Raw genomic sequence first — 16758 nt, 5'->3', positions numbered from 1 at the left:
AGACTGACTTTTCAGAAATCCACACATCACTACTTCAAACAAGAAGCAAATGACAGAAATTGGGCAGTCTTGGGCTGTTCCAAAAACCAAGGCAGCCTCAGGATGACTAACACTTGTCCAGCACAACACGCCATCCTCAGCTAGCTATGTCATGGGAGATGCCGAGACTGAGGAGAGGCTTAAACTCTAATCAAGAGGGAAAGATACATGTTGGGGGAAACACAAAGGTAAAACAGTTTGGAGGATCAAAGCAGAAGTGGTTGGAATTCACCCTTTCACAGAATAATAGACTATACAGGGTGAGTCCTCAAGATGATGTCAAACCCTCTCACTGTACAGATGAGAAAATTCAAGCTTCAAAACTATCTTTCCCAATATCACATAGCAATTAGGGATGGTGCCCAAAAAAGTCCCCATGCCCTCTGAATGTTGGTCCACTATGACATGAATTTTCTACTTTGTATCTGTACTTTTTTCAGATGTTGGAACAATCACACTTTAGTGGCCATGGGAAACATAAGGAAAGGCAAGGATTTAATATACTACTGACCCACTCAAACACATAAGCTCTGACCATATAGCCAGGGGTCTCCTTAAACAGAACAGAATGCTGACAGAGACCTTCAGAGAGGCCACATACATAATCATTTTTCTAAATTCTATAGCAAGTCCTTTCTCAAGATTGCCTTTACCCCAAGGCTCTACGTCACCCACCTGTATCCAGAAATTTATCCAAACATCTACCAAATACCTACTGTGTTCCAGGGGCTGGTAATAAAAGAGGAGTAGGATGGTCCTACCCATAAGAAGCTAGGCTGGTAGGGGGAGTGGGAAATTCATTCTATTTACCGCCACATCCTATTTTGACCCCAGATCGGCAACATCACACCTGATGATTCACTTGCTTTATTTAGCCAAAGAGACTCTAAATGACCCTTAGTTTTTTTTCTGAAAGCCAGATTCGTACTCATGTAACTAAGGCATGCACTGGAAGAAGATATTGTACTCTACACCATCTTGTTTTCCTCAAGTAAGAGCCCAGCTTTATTTATTTGCAAAAAAAAAGTAAAGAAAAATTTAGAGCAAGGACAACAGTAACTCCCGTTGGTAAAGAGTGTAATAAATGTCTTGTATGTCTGTTCATAGGTACTAAATCTGAGCCACACAGAACTAGGGTACACAGGAAGCTAGAAAAGTTAGGCTAACACATCAAAGCATATTTCTTTTAATAAAAAAATTGAGAGTGTGTGCATTATTTACCCAAAAAAAGAAAAACCAAGTTCCGTTTGTGTGTGTGAGAGAGAGAGGGAGAGAGTAAAGCTGATGGATGGTACCAGCTCAAACTAATAAAGAAGCAGGTATACATCAGGGCCACAAGAACTAAAAATGGTCAAGGCTGAGAACCACCCCAAAGAGTCAATGGTGGGTAGCAAGGGATATGTCAGGAACCAAACCCACAAGTTGATCAAGCCCAAGGCCAAACTGCAGGGTCCAGATAAAATCTAAAGGGTGATTGAGATGTGCTAGCATGACCAGTGGGATAGAACAACAAATCCAGGTTTTGGGGGGCAGAGAGGAAAGGAGGAGCACCCATCAGAGTTACAATTCATCCGAGCGTGAGCCCCTCCCCCATCATCCATTCGAGTGTGGACGGCCTCAGTTTCCTCGTCGGTCATCCCTGGGAGACTCTAGCCTTCACCCTGTGGCTATCCAAGCCAGCTACACAGCTCCGTGCCTGCATGGGCTTCCCTCCCCTCCAGGGCAGGCTAAAACTCCAAGCCCCGTGGGGAAAGTTCCAGGTCCACTTTTGCAAGGATTTAAACTGTATTTTCTGAATGCCTTTCAAAATACATTGTAAAGATACCAAGGACAATCTTTTTAAAATAACAACAAAGTTTCTGTGATATGTGAAAATAAACCTAATCTAGGGGACCAGAAAGCCTGAGTTTGAGTCCTGACTCTTCCAAATGTATGAACTGGGGCAAGTTAATAAACCTCCTGGGTATTGACTTCATCAACCAGAGAGGGAGACACCAATTTAGATCTCAAAGGGTTCATTAATTTAAAAAATCCTTACGGAGGACTTAACGATGGGCCTGGCGCTACACTTGACGGGGGTGGAGGGCTGAATCATACAGCAAAGCCCTTGCTCTCATGCATTTTATATTCTAGCTGGAGAGACAACCAAGGAATAAGTTAGAAGAAGAAAAATAAAAGAAGAACAAAATAATTTCAGGTAGTGTTTGGTGTGTATTCATCTCCTAGGGCTGCTGCAACAAATGACCACCCATTTTGTACAAGTACTAGGAAGAAATTAATTGAGCAAAACGGGGGGCAGTGTCTAGGGTGGCTCGGGAAGGCATCTCCGAGAGGTGATTGTCGAACAAAGAATAGCAGCTACAGGAGGAATATTCTGGGGCGCCCAGGCAAGAGTGAGCTCAGGTGATGGGCCCAAGAACCAGGACGGAAGCCTGAGAAGCTGACTGAGCAAGGAGAGGGGGGAAGCACTGAGAAAGGGGAGACCAGCGGCGCGCTGGGACCACAGCATAAGAGCTGACGTGAGTAGTGAATGTTGTACAGGATCTCAAGAACTAACAGGCACCACCTCCTTCTCCAAAAGGCTCAAGGGCTGAACCTGTAATCCATCCACCAAAGAGAGTGGGTGGTCCAAGCTCAGGCAGCCCCAACCCCCAGCAGGCCTCCATTCCAAGAGCGCATTAATTTATAGGCCTCTCTCCTACTCCCCCAACCCCGCAATGCAGGTGATTTCCTGATGCAGGATATTAACTTTCAGCAGCTGGAAGTCCCTAACCTCCACACAGGCCTAAAAGGTTTCCTCAGGTTTGGATAAGCCTCAGATAAGGAGCTGAACTTTTGCAGGCTTATGAGAACAGCACCTCCAATCCTTCCGAGACTCGCTCATCATGAACCTTAATCCATCTCAAATAAAACCTGTGCATACAGTCGTGGTCTCCCACCATGGCTGTTTAACAAGGAAAGAGAACAGCTTTGTCTGTTCTGCAAAAGCCTCCTCTGTTTACACTGTGCCCATGGATTTAATTTCTGAGATTTACATTTTAATTCTTTAAGATATATTCAGGAGGTAAATGGATAGAGAGCACTATGGTGAGGCCCTGTTCGTTCCTAGAAAACCTACTTGTCTGCCCTCTCTCTCTCTCTCTCTCCACCTGTTGTTTGGTCATCTGTCAGGATTGAATAGTGTCCTGCCAAAATGCAGGTCTACCCTGAACTTCACCATGGGAACCTCTCTGGAAATAGGGTCTTTGCAGGCATCATTAAGGAACGTGAAGGTCGTATCAGATGAGGGTGGGCCCTAAATCCAGCGGCTGGTGTCCTGATGAGATGAGCAGAGCCGACAGAGTGACACGCAGAGAAGCAGCTATGTGACCTCAAAGGGAGGGATGAGAGCAACACAGCTAGAAGGGAAAGAGCAAGGATTGCTGGGCCTCCAGAAGCTGGAGGAAGCAAGGAAGGATTCTCTCCTCAAGTCTTCAGAGAGAAGAAAATCCCCACTCATATCCCAACTTCACACTCCTCGCCTCCCAAACCATGAAAGAACAAATTTCTATCGTGTTAAGCCACCAAGTTTGTGAGAATTTGCTAGAGCAGCCCCAGGAAACTAGGAGAATGCCTGGAGGCTCTTCTCCACCCATCTCTCACCTGGACCCAGGCCCTGCCTCCTCCTCTGGGGTGGTCCAACCCCTCTGTGGCCTCTGCATCTGTGGCTAATGAGGCCACATGTTCTCTATTTCTAGGAAGATTCCCAACTGGGGTCTCTCTCCTTTTTCTCTCAACATTTAACGATGAAGTTTTGAAACATACAACAAAACTGAAAGAGTTTACAGTGAAAATCCTATACCCACCACGGACAGGAACTAATTAACGTGGCTCTCTACTTGCTTTACCACAGACTAACTCATCTCGCCATCCGTCTATCCATCCATACATCTTCTTGGTTTTTTAGATGCATCTCAAAATAAACGGCAGACATCAGGGCATTTGCTTCCAGATACATCATTAACTGGAGTTTAATATTTGCTTTCAGTCTTCTCCTTTTAAGATAAAACTGGTGTACGGCAAAATGTCCAAATCTTACGTGTACCTTCTCTGAGTCTGGGCAAAGGCACACAACTGCATAGGCCAAACCACCATCAAGAGAGAGTCTTACCATCAGCCCAGGGAATTCCTTCCCGCCTCTTCCACATCAGCCCTCACGCCCCTTCCCCCACAGGCAACCACTGTTCTGAATTCCAGCCATCACAGATGAGTTTTAAGAAGTGCATGTGAACGGAATCGTACGCAGTGTCCTCTTTCAGCCCAACATTCCTGAGATCCATCCGTGCTGTGAGCCTCAACATTCTGCTCCGTTCCGTTTCTGAGTGGTGTTCCATTCCGTGGGTACACGTACTAACCACCCTTTCTCCTATCGATGCGCACCTGGGCTCTCTTCGGTATCTAGCTATAGGAGTAAACCTGCTACAGAGACTGAGGTGCGTGAGTCTTCTTGTTGAACACCTGCTGTCATTTCTCTGGGGTTGGGCTGGGCCCTCTCACATGACAATGGCACTGTCCATCCTCATCCACTGGCAAGCCCAGCGCAATCTCAGGGTCCCTCCAGGTCGTGTGATGTGGTCATTGGGAATTCAGAGCAAGCACAACTGCCTGTGTCTGAACTCAGACTCAGTCCTTCTCTAGCTCGGAGACCTCCTAGAAAGTAAAATTACTTAAGCTTTCAGAATCAGTTTTAGCATCTGAAAAATGGGGATTCAAAATGGTGGTAAATGAGTGTATGAAACTTCCAGGGTTATTCTGGAGAAGTGAGTTCATGGATGTGCCTGGCCCAAGCAAAGTAAGGAGAGGCCCACCTTTGTCCTCTACTGCCCAATACCCAGCACAGATAGTTAGAGCCTGTGCCCAGAACCTGCTATTTCTCTGCTTGAAACACTACAATTCTTGGGCTTCCTGGAATAAGTCTCAACTTTGCTGCCTAGATTTTAAAACTGTTGCACAGGCTACCTAAAATACCAAGCCAGTTTTTTTTTTGTTTGTTTGTTTTGTTTTTTTTTATGGACTGGAACTTTATCAACTCAGGGACATAACATTCACTGTGCTGATCAGGAATGGTCATTGGCTATGGGTCACCCTTGAGTAGCAAAAGAAATAATAAAATGAGTAATAAAAATGGGAAAAGTCAATAACTAATACTATCCATTTGGTAGACAAAAGCTTTCCAGTCATATGGGAGTTCTGGGGAGCACAGGAAAACAAACAGCGTTTTGGCAATCAACCCTCCATAACTGGCCCTACCCAATTCCAACCCAGACCTATCAAATTCACTACCCCCTCAACATCCCATAAAAACACCTTGCTCGTCTTTGTCTCCACCTCCATCCACACTGTTCTCCTGGGTCCCCCCACTCACACACTGCCCTGGTCCTACCCACTTAGATTTTCTGCTTCCTCCAAAACTAGCCACAGCTTCACTATTTTAGCTGCTTCCCCTTTCCCTGGGACCCCCGTCCTCTATGACTTCCTCCTGAACTGCGAAAAGACCTCATCCATTGGTCTTCAAACTGACTGACCTTGGGTCTCCAGTGAAACTGTCAGGTCTTAGTAGGTAGGGACAATGTCTACCACACATCCCATGCTTCTGTTCATTTCCTGCACAAACTTTAGACGTAAATATTTACTGATTCATCCTAAGTCCCCATATTCTGCCCTAAAAAAAAAAAAAAAAAAAAAATCAATAGTGGTGGAAGAACAGAAGAGAAAAGGCTTTTGGGGAGCACCTGAGTGGCACAGTTGGTTAAGTGTCCATCTCTTGGTTTCAGTTCAGGTCATGATCTTAGGATTGTGGGATCCAGTCCTGTGTTGGGCTCTACACTCAGCACAGAGTGTGCTTGAGTTTGTCTCTTCCTCTCCCTCTGCCCTCTCCCCAGATAAATACATTAAACCTAAAAAAAAAAAAAAAAAAAAAAAAAGAAGAAGAAGAGGAAACTTTTGGGACGCAAGGGTAGGAAATGACTTGGCTTGGCTGTCAACTTGACCATCGATGATACTGTGAGAATTCTGTCTGAAACTTTTTAAAAGAACCTAGACTGCTTGTGCACGCATGCGCACACGCACAGGGGCACACACACCAGCCATACACAAAATGCCAGTTCCTCTGAGCTTTGTTATTTCATTCCACTTTCTTTTGACAAACATCTATTGAGCACTTACTGTGTGCTAGAGATTCAAATAAAAGACGTGCTCCCTTGTCTCTAGGAGCTCAATCTATTGTGGGAAAACAGATGCTAAACAGATCATTATAGCAAGGTGAGGGAGTATAGACAGAAGCATGAGGGGACAATGGGAAGTTCAGAGTGGAAAGCAGAATTCCCAACCCAAAGGGTTGGGTGTGAGGCGGGATAACCCAGCAGAGAGGATTTAGGCTGAATTTTCAAGAGTAAGTAGAAGCAGGGGCATACCTAGGCGGGGAAGTAGGTGGCATCTTCTCAATGATTTCTAAGTAAAATGTCATGATGATTATGAATATTGTGTTAACAAGACAGTAAGAGGACCATGTGAAAAGGACAGTCCACTGCTCACACATACACTGGAGGCATCAATGTCAGGCTGAACACTCAGAGCACCTACCCCTGGGCCAGCCACCAGTGGCAGAACCTGGGTAGTTTTCTGAAGGTAGGGAGCAGAACAAGACAAGGCTTCCTGAAAAGAGGAGAGAGCATTCCAAACACAACAATCAATAGATCCAAAGGCACTGAGGTGCGGTTGTGCATTTTGAACATTAAGGATCAATCTGATAGAGCCTTATGGGGATGAATGGGACAAGTTGGGGGAGGGGACCAGAAATGAGGGTGGGCATGGCTCAAGGAGATCTTGCCTGGTGTTCCCTAGAAGAAAGCTATTTGTCAAATCAGTGCCCACATCCAGCCATCAGCCTAGGAACATGTCACCAAATTCACTGTCTAGTATAAAGAACACATTTCTACAATCTTAGAAACTGCTCCACCAAAGATGGCTTTGGCTGTGAACAAAATATATGAATAAGTCAACTACAACTGTTTGTTCCATGGCTTCCAGCAGGCCAGGTTCCAAAAAGAACTGGAATGAAGATCCCTGACATTATGGGGTTCAAGAGCCCCCACTCCCTGAATGCTAGGCTAGAGGAAATCAGGTGCACCAAAGGTAGCAGAGGGCATTCACCAGTGGTCACCAGCTGTCTCCACAGGCACCCCCATCGGCCGGCTGCTGAAGGTAGCTATCACACAGGCAAGCCTCCAAGTTAGAACATTTCCTCTGGCTGGAGGGGACAGTGCAGTAGCCCAGGCATCTGGGAAGGGGCACCCGAAAGAGGAAGCTGCGGGATACTGGCAGGTCAGTACAGCCTAAACATATAAACAGGCTCAGCCTCTCAAGTACCTTCTCTCCCAGGCAGAAAGCACAGACTCAAACACACCCCAGGACAAACAGCAATTTAAAGGGTTAGTCTGTCTTGGAACCCAGTAGGCAGCAACCAATCTAAGGAAGGTGCAGGGAAGTTTAAGCCCTCAATAACGGGAATATTATGAACAGACCAGTTATTTCATCCCTGGTCTGCCCAGGCTAGAAGAGAAAGTGCAAATGTCTTAGCTCAGAAACAAGGCACTATTCAATCAGTCTCTGCTCTAGAAAAGACAAACCCACTCAAAAGCTTGCAGAGCAGGAACTAGCTCAGAAGTCACGACAGCAAGACCAGGTCTGCTGTGAAAGCAAGAGAGGAACTGTGATGGACTGAATGTTTGTGTCCCCTTCCCAAATTCATATGCTGAAATCCTAACCCCAGTGTGATGGTATTAGGAGGTGGGACCTTTGGGAGATAGTTATATCATGAGAATAGAGCTCTCATGAATGGGATAGTACCCTTATTAAAAGGAGGTCTGGAGACCGCCTTCCGTGCTTCTGCCATATGAGGACGCGACAAAATGATGGCCAACTATAACCAGGAAGTGAGTTCTCAGCAGACAGAATCTGTCAGCATCTTGATCTAGGATTTGCAGCCTCCAGAAGCATGAGAAATAATGTTTGTTGCTCAGCCCCCACAGTTCATGGTATTTTGTTATAGCAGCCCAAACTAAGACTCCTCTGCAATTGGGCCATCATGTCGGGCCTTGAGAAGGGTCAAGGATTTGTGACTGTGTCCTCCCCCCAGGGGTATTCACAAGCCTGTGGACAGCATGTCACTGGGAAAAATCAGGACTGCATACTGCAGGACCAGAAGTCAAACTACCTGAGTTCAAAATCCTCCCTCAGGTATCCTTGGGAGGGGGAATGTACAGCTAAACAAAGGGAGGAGGCTAGGATGATTCATGTGGTAATGGACTAGAGTTCGAGACTTTAGTAAGAACTCAGGTTTAACACAGATACACCTGGTTACATATAGAAATAGATATACAGGGGCGCCTGGGTGGCTCAGTGGGTTAAAGCCTCTGCCTTCCGCTCAGGTCATGATCCCAGGGTCCTGGGATCGAGCCCCATGTCGGGCTCTCTGCTCTGCAGGGAGCCTGCTTCCTCCTCTCTCTCTCTGCCTGCCTCTCTGCCTACTTGTGATCTCTCTCTCTCTCTGTGTCAAATAAATAAAATTTAAAAAAAAAAGAAAGAGATATGCATATATAGGTGGGTTAGTACATACACTTCTATTTCTTTGCTCTGTCAGCTGAGAGGTCCTTAACAAATGACACTCCCTTAGCAAAGAGCACATTTAGCTCCTAGATCTTGGTTTCTAATATCATTCTCCATCATCTTAAAGAAATGGCTGAATCTAGGACAAGGGTGGGAAATAGGCAAGGTGAGCCTCGTGTATCGTCAAGTATCAGAAAATATTGCACAAATGCTCAGCCGAAAATTGACAGGGATATGTCAAAGGGGCACCAGAAGCCAGCTGAAAAGGTTCCCAGGGGCCAAAGCCAGAAATTAAATAAAGCTATACTGCATTATAATCCAAGGTAGAAAGTAAATATGTGTGACTCCGTATCGATCTAAATAAATGATTGAATAAATTAATAAATGAGAGCTAAGAGCCCAATCTCCCAAGCAGAAGAATAATTTATACAGCTACTCTCCTCTCAACAAGACGGGGCTTAATTCCTCCCTCCTTAAGAGTGGCTTATGCATACATTTCCTTCTAGAGTACATTATGAGGGAAAATAACCTCACAGAGGAGCAACTTGACAAACACTACTTCAGCCAAGTGATAAAGATCAACATCCACAGTCATAGATCATGTTGATAGTAGGTCACTTTTATATGATGTGATGAAATGGCACTTTACCTCTGTGATCCTCTGAAAATCCATAACCTCGGTCTAATCATGAGAAAAACATTACACACATTCCAAGAAAGGGGCATCCTATGACATATTTCTCAAAATACCAGTACTCCTCAAAGCTGTCAAGGTCATCAGAAACAAGGGAAGTCTTAAAAACTATCACAGCCAAGAGGAGCCTAAGGAGACATGACAACCAAATGTAATGGGGTCTCCTGGATGGGATCCCAGAACAGAGAGAGGACATTAGGTAAAAACCAAGGGAATCTGAAGAAGCTATGGAGTTTAGTGAATAATAATGGATCAATATTAGGTCATTCATTGTAACAAATGTACCATACTAATGTAAGCCATTAAAAATAGGGGAAACAAAGTATGAGGTATATGGGAGTTCTCTGAACTATTTTCACAATGTTTCTGAAAACCTAAAACTATTCTGTAGAACAAAACCCTCTCGATTTAAAAAAAAAAAAAAAAAATGGCTCTACCACTCATTGGTTATATAGCTGTCACAAGTTCAATTCCACTCTGTGCCTCAGTTTTCTCCTCTGTAAAGTGGGATTTTTATACCTACTTCACAAAATTGAGGGAGGCAGATTCTATGAGAAAATGTATGCAAAATACTTGTCCTAATGCCTGGAATATAGGAGGTACAGAAATGTGGCATAATTATTATTACTATCACCCTCATCAGTAAAATAAAAATTTAAACTTATTAGCAATCACCTCAACAGAAGAATCTAAAAGTTTCCCTTTACTGATCTGGCAATTTTGAAATACAAGTTACTGGGAGGAAAGGCTTGAAAGCCTCACCCCAAACTCATGCCCTGGGATTGGAATGGGAGCGAGACGAATCTGGTAAGAAGACAAACTGGTTTTAAGGTCACCTGGCAGGGAGCAGGCCATACACAGCCCACACACAATGTCAGAAAGCATCTCAGAGAATGCGGTTATTAAACACAGTTATCCTTTCCTTATACACCCCCTACCCACACACAACATGAATGTATGTAAAATCAAATAATAACTTTGTTCAGTTCGTGCTGGAAAGACGGATGCATTTCCTACATTACTCAGAATACTCTACTGATTCCGGACAGAATGGGGACTAGTACACATACATAGTAAATATAGGCATATAGGAAGTGTGACCAGGGAAGCAGCCACTTCGCACCATAAAAATGTTAATGCATTTTTCTCATTCTCTTGTGAGCATCATGTGACAACTTGGAATTTTTAACTGGAAATGGTAACAATAGATTTAATTTATTTGTCCAAATCCCACACTCATAAAGAAAACAATATTTCATAATGTATAACATTACCAAGGGAGCCATAATTCATGGCTAAAGGGTCAGAGCTTTATAACAGATGGATTTTCTGAAGTGATTGCGAAAACCTAAGATCCAGCCTCAGCAGCTTGACCCACCGGTCTGAGATATGCAAAAGAGCTCAAGGCAAACACATTATAAATGGCATTGGTCCCTGTCACCAAAGCCCACCCCAACGATTTACCAGGCTTGGCTGGGCTGCCAGAAACCAAACTATGATTTATTGTTCTCTTCAAATTAGTAAAAGCAATGCCATCCATTGTGAATTCTGAAGCTGATGCTTCAAAATGGGCTTGTGAGTAGGTTACGCTTTTGAAACCGCAATTCTTTTAACCTTAATTCCCAGCCACAAGGCTCTGCTTTCACCCAAGTTCTTTAGACAATGGTCATAACTGGTAGTATGGCATATTTCTGGACTCTATTAACTCAAATCCAACTAAAACTCACCAAGACAGAGAATCAGCAGGAAGCCAAGTCAGGTCAGGAATCTCCCCAACTCTCTCATTTTACAGATGGGAAAACTGAGGCTACAGGCCAAAGCAACCAGCCTGTTGGGAGCCACACTGAGGTCTCCTGCACATCTATTGTATATATTACTATGTAATACATATGATACACTTTATTGTATATCGGAGAGAAGTGGCTCTTTAAAATCTAAAGGTAAGTAGAGAAGTATTTTAATGATGCCCTTGATGGGCACAATTTGCTAGCCTTAAGGAGAGGAGGTGTAAGTTATGGGCACAATATTCCCCACGGGTAAAGTGGGCAGAAAGTGGGACACTCAGCGGAGGCCAGCTGGCCAGGAACAGGCTGCAGGGACCTACCAAGGGGAGTGCTTAGGGCCTGGGGGCAGGTGCCCATCTCAGCCAAGCCTGAGCGCCCCTGATCCTGGCTTTAACTTCTCACACATTGTTCTTACGCATTTTCACAGAAACCAGTGTGGGCCCTTTCCCGTAAATGGACCACACCTTCTGACTTCCTTCCTCCAGTCTCCGGAAGACACTCCTACCCTCTTCACATGACTTCATCTCACACAACACTCTCCCTCACTTGCGATCTCCCGCCTCACCAGCTTCCTTCTGGTCTTGGAGGTGTTCCTGCCTGTTGCGGTTCTGTTCCTGGGGTGTTCCTGCCTGTTGGGGTTCTTCCATATCCCCCAACGGCTGGTCCTTCTTGGCATCCACTCACCATCCCATCCAACGTGGCCCTTCTCGCCACAAGCACCCCATCCTAGGACATTTCCCTCACTGTCCGCGTCCCTCAGACTGTGCCTTGATTGTTTACTGGCGTGCTTGGCATCGGTGCCCCCCAAGCTAGACCGTGAGTTCCCCGAGCACAAAGCCCTTGCTGTCTGGTCCGTCCCCGTCTCCACGGGGCCTAGAAAGTGCCTGGCCCATTATTACCGGCCACAAAATAAACAAGTGCACTATGTTTGAGAGCTGTCAACAATTACTTGAGCCGAAAGAAAAATCTCTTTAATAGCAAGACCCCAGCTCCAGGCGAGAACAGAGCGGGAGGAAAGGCGAGGCATCCTCGGGCTCCCAGTGCAGCCGGGACTTCAGTTCACAGCACAGAGCGCAGAATTAACTCAGTGGTGAAGTCTTTATACTGCGCCCACTTACGCTTTCCAACACCCTGCCGAGTGGCACCGCTCTGATTTCCAAGCCACTCACCCGGGTTCTGTTCGATTTCAGAATCAAGGCTGAGCCTACGGATGAGTATTCAAAAGGTGCTTCAGTAACTTCAAATGAGGCGGGCGTGCGTGCGTGTGTGTCTGTGTGTGTGTGTGTGGTCCTGACTTCATTATGAAGCGATGGATATAAAAGTGCTCTAAAACTCGAGATTCCAGACACGTGTGCCCGCACAGCGTTTTCAGCTGCGTTTGATGTTGTGAAGGGCCGCTCTACGGCACTTGGGCAGCGCTGAGAGCCATCCACGGGCGCAGGAGCGCTGCGGACAACAGAGAACGGGGGTCACTTAAGGCTCCTTGAAAACCTTGGCCCCACCGCCCTGGAACTCGGCTACACAGTGGGCGCAGCTGCGGGCCCACTGGTCCTGGACGGTCCTCACGCCCTGTGGGTCTAACCGCCCCAGCAAGCGGCCTCTGCAGATGAAAGAAATGAAGCAAACTCTAAAATGGCCCAGGAGCCGGCCGGAAACTCGCTGCCATGTGCACACACCACGGACGCAGCCAAGAAAGGCCCAGCAGTCGCTGCGGTGCTGTCACCTCCTCTAACAAGATTGATCTGCAGTGAAATAAAAGATAATGCAATCCAGGGGAAATAACTTTGGTTTCCTCTGAGAATGTCTGATGTTGGCAGCTTGCGAGGCTGCCCCTCTCTTCGGCCTGCCACGGGGCCCTACGGCCCAAATGCGCAGGTGGACACGTGTCACTCACGCACCACAGAGGCGCGGACCGACAATGGGGCGTCTCCTGCGAGCACCCCAGGCTCCCCCCACAAAGCCAAAGCTGGCAGGGCCTGGATGCCCACGGCGGGGTCAGGAAGCCCCAGCCGCTCGGAGTTCCCACTGTGTGTGTGGGTGGACGGCCCCCTCCTGCTGTTCATCTGAAGCCACAGTTTTCTGGTTGCTTATTTCCAGAGCCCTCCAGGGCCCCACCGCGCATTTCAAATCAATGACACAATTCTGGAACAGAGCTTCAGCCACAGAAGACATGGCCCAGTCGTGTTTTGGACTCTGTAAGCCACAGACCTTTTGCCTTGGTCTGACTTGATCATCACCAACACATCAGAACCGTCGCATTTTACCGGGCACTTATTTCTTCCGCAGGATGGCCAGAAGCAAAAGTCAGGAGGGGGTTTTGGCTACCATGCCTCCATATGAACTGGTCCTAGAAGGCCAGCACCATGTAAATAATTCACAAAAGCCAGTTGAGCTCTCTTCACTTGAAATCCTAGTAATACCATACACGGGAGCTGCTGCCCACCCTCCCGTGGGGCGACAGGCGGCTAGCAGCTTCCATGTCTGGAAGAGGCTCTCAAGTCCCGATAGCCAGTGATTTGCAGATGATTATAACTTTTGCTCTGCATATCACTGTTACTGACAGGCAAACCCCATCAATCCAGTGGCATGATGGATAATAAAAGGAGGCAAACTTGACATCGGGAGCCCTAATAAGCCATTTTTTATACCAACCATGACAGCCATGAATGCTCACGATCGTTCGAAGGAAAACCAGACCCCTTAGAAGCCTTTTCTCTCCCTGTTCTCCCGGGACCTTGGCACTCGTGCACCAGAGAGACTTCCTAAACCCAAGCGTTTTGTGTCTCAAAAGGAGGAACACAATGCAGCATTGCATGGCGCCTGTAGTCTAGTTCATGCAAAATAAAACCTTCTTATCCTCCCAGAGTGTCGCCACAGGCCCCCAGTTTGTCAAGGAAGGACACACATGGAGCAAGGGGGCCCTGACAGCAAGGACTTCAGTACATCAACAGTCACGGCACCTTTTCAATTTTGCTCATCTCTTAGTCTCTAGCCAAATGGAACTTATTACTTATAGCTTGTTGGGATTTATGAATTATTTATAAAAGTAGGTCTATGACTCCAGACTCTTAAAAGACAAACACAACAGTCCCCTCATTGTTACCCACAAATGCGCTTCTATCAGAGAGAGCAGGCAGACATTCTCCACAACACACGCCGCATGTTTGGGCTGAAATAATCGTTGTGAAAATATCAAGCCTGGGAGATTATTCGGAAGCTATTTATGGGATGCCAAGATGTATTTTTAAACCGGTATCTTTTCTTCTGTGCCAGCCTTGGATTCAAGAGAGACATAGCAAACGTGTGCCACAAACGTATTTCCCAGCCTGAATATAGTTATGCCCTGCCGATGCTACCCAATGGTTCCAGACTGTGATTTAAAAAAACGGGGGGCGGTTGGGCGCCTGGGTGGCTCAGTGCGTTAAAAAAACGGGGGGCGGGGGTGGAGGCTGCACCCCCTTCACATGTGTCTGGCAGGTTCAACGAGGCCACGCACACGAGTCTCCCTCAGCATCTCAGAGCACAGGTGCTGGCTGTGCATCCCCAGTGAAGATGAAAACGTGCATGGGAAGACTCAGTTCAACTTTCCATCTCTGGCTCCCCAGAACACATGACCTTGGCTGGAGAAATAGGGTAGACACTGCATGCCCTCGCCGGCCCATCTCTGTCACAGGCCCAGCTAGAGGGGTTGCCAGGGACACCTGGGTTGAAGGTATCCTACCAGGGTCTTGTCTACACCTCCTCTCAGGACAGCGACATGTTTGTTGGGCAGAAAAAAGAAACCCCCACGAGAAACTGGCATCCGGAGCCCTGCCCCAGCAGCAGCTGGCCCTGTACAGTAGCCCTGAGGGATAGGGGCCTTCCAGATGAACCCTTACCCCAGAGACACCTGCTCCTCACTGTCCCACAAGTCCCAAGCATGCTGTTCCCTGACGTGGATCCAGCCATGACTGTCCCCATTGTGCCTGCCCAGACGGTCCAGGCCCCACCTCTAGGCATGGTCCAGAGGCAGAGGTGGGACAAGCAGAGGCCCAGAGGGGCCGATGGCACTTCAGGCCACCTCAGGCTATTGTCCCCATGGTGTCTCCTAAAGCCGCGGTGACGAGTCCACAGCGAATGAAAAGTTCCATAACCCTCTGTGCACAGACAACACCCTTGTTCCCAAAAGAGCACAGCCAGTGGAGAAGCAGGCAGGAGACCGTGAACTTACCTTGCTGGAACATATCTGCCAGGAGGGCGGAGAAACAAGAGAGGAGAGCAGGAGGAGAGAGAGGAGAAAAACATATTAATCATGATGCTGAAAATGACAACGACCATCATCACAGCTAACAGATGCTGACTTCGTTGAGCGCTCTGGGCACAGTACTTCCTTTAACTCAGAGGTAGTGGTCAAGAGCTCGGGCTCTGGGATGGAACTCCTGGGTTTAAGTTCTGGCTCAACACTTACTAATGCTGTGGCTTACATTTCCCAAACCACAAATAGATAGGAGTACTGGAAAGACCAAACAAATAATGTCCTCCGTTTTAAGAGCTTAGGTTAGTGTCCAGCACATAGCAAACAGAATTCGGTGGTTGTCATTAATATTAATAATATTATTTTTCACAACGACCCCATAGAGTAGGTTGTATTCTCATCCTTATTAAACAAACTATCGAAAGTGAGATTGGAGAAGGTTGGGTCTCTCATCCAAGGCCACAGAGGAGTAAGCAATGGGCTCGGCATTGAACCCAAAGATCTGATTCCAAAATCCGTCTCCTCACTCACCACTAAGTGTCTGACTGGTTTATACATAACACAAAAGCAACAACGCCACACAAGAAACAGAGGAAGCATCTACAAATATACCAGGGTTCCATATTTAAATCCCAGAAAAAAACATTCGTATGAATTCTCTGCTTCATAACTCGCAACTAATGTTACCATGTCTTCACATTAATCCTAGGTCAAAGTCTGTTAAAAGGTGAAAAAATATTAATTTTTTTTCAACAAATACTGGGGAGGCCACATGCCAAGCACTCTGTCCGGCCCTGGGAAACATACGTCTAGCAAAAGGCATAAATGAACAAGAAGTCACTAATATCCCCTAAGGGTAACCACCAACAAGGCATCTAACAGCTTACATTCACTTTTTCCTGTTTATAGACTTTATATAAATGGACTCATATGTTACGTATTTTTTCCTTTCTGTCTTTTTTGGGGTTTTTTTGCTGCACAGCAATTGTGGGAGTCACCCATGCCCCATGTAGCATGTAATAGTGGATCATTCATTCTCTTTCCCACGTAGTATTCCACAGTGCAATTATGCCCTAATTTATTTTCCCCTTGTAATCTTAATGGACATTTGGATTGTTTTCAGTGTTTGACAGTTAGGCATGGTGATGAGTCTGTTTGTACATATCTTTTGGTGAACAGATGTGCATACGTCAGGGCCTTTTCATTCAGGCTCGTCCTGCTTCTACTGCCTCCCAGTCACCCCAGAAGTACTCTTGGCCGCTCACATCTCTGACTCAGTAACTTCAAGTTGGAAGACAGTGCTGGTAGGAACACAGTCCCACCCAGACATGAGCCAGCGCCTGCCCTGCTAATGGGGCTGC

At 46.5% G+C, this 16758-nt stretch overlaps 1 protein-coding gene across 5 annotated transcripts in view; it reads right to left on the bottom strand.

The window, feature by feature from the left end:
• Positions 1–16758, bottom strand: part of GFRA1 (GDNF family receptor alpha 1) — a 206065-nt gene that overhangs the window by 128685 nt on the left and 60622 nt on the right. For 4 of the 5 annotated variants that reach the window (XM_059173082.1, XM_059173085.1, XM_059173083.1 and 1 more), the window contains exon 5: positions 15374–15388. The exons of the other annotated variant lie outside the window; for it this stretch is intronic. In XM_059173082.1, the coding sequence (XP_059029065.1) occupies positions 15374–15388 (15 nt within the window). The remainder of the gene's footprint in view (positions 1–15373; positions 15389–16758) is intronic. 5 annotated transcript variants of the gene reach the window in all.

The sequence above is a fragment of the Mustela lutreola genome, chromosome 4, assembly GCF_030435805.1.
Source record: "Mustela lutreola isolate mMusLut2 chromosome 4, mMusLut2.pri, whole genome shotgun sequence".
Taxonomy (NCBI): Eukaryota; Metazoa; Chordata; class Mammalia; order Carnivora; family Mustelidae; genus Mustela; species Mustela lutreola.
The sequence above is the reverse complement of the archived record's forward strand: the minus strand, read 5'-3'. Positions and strand labels throughout refer to the sequence as shown.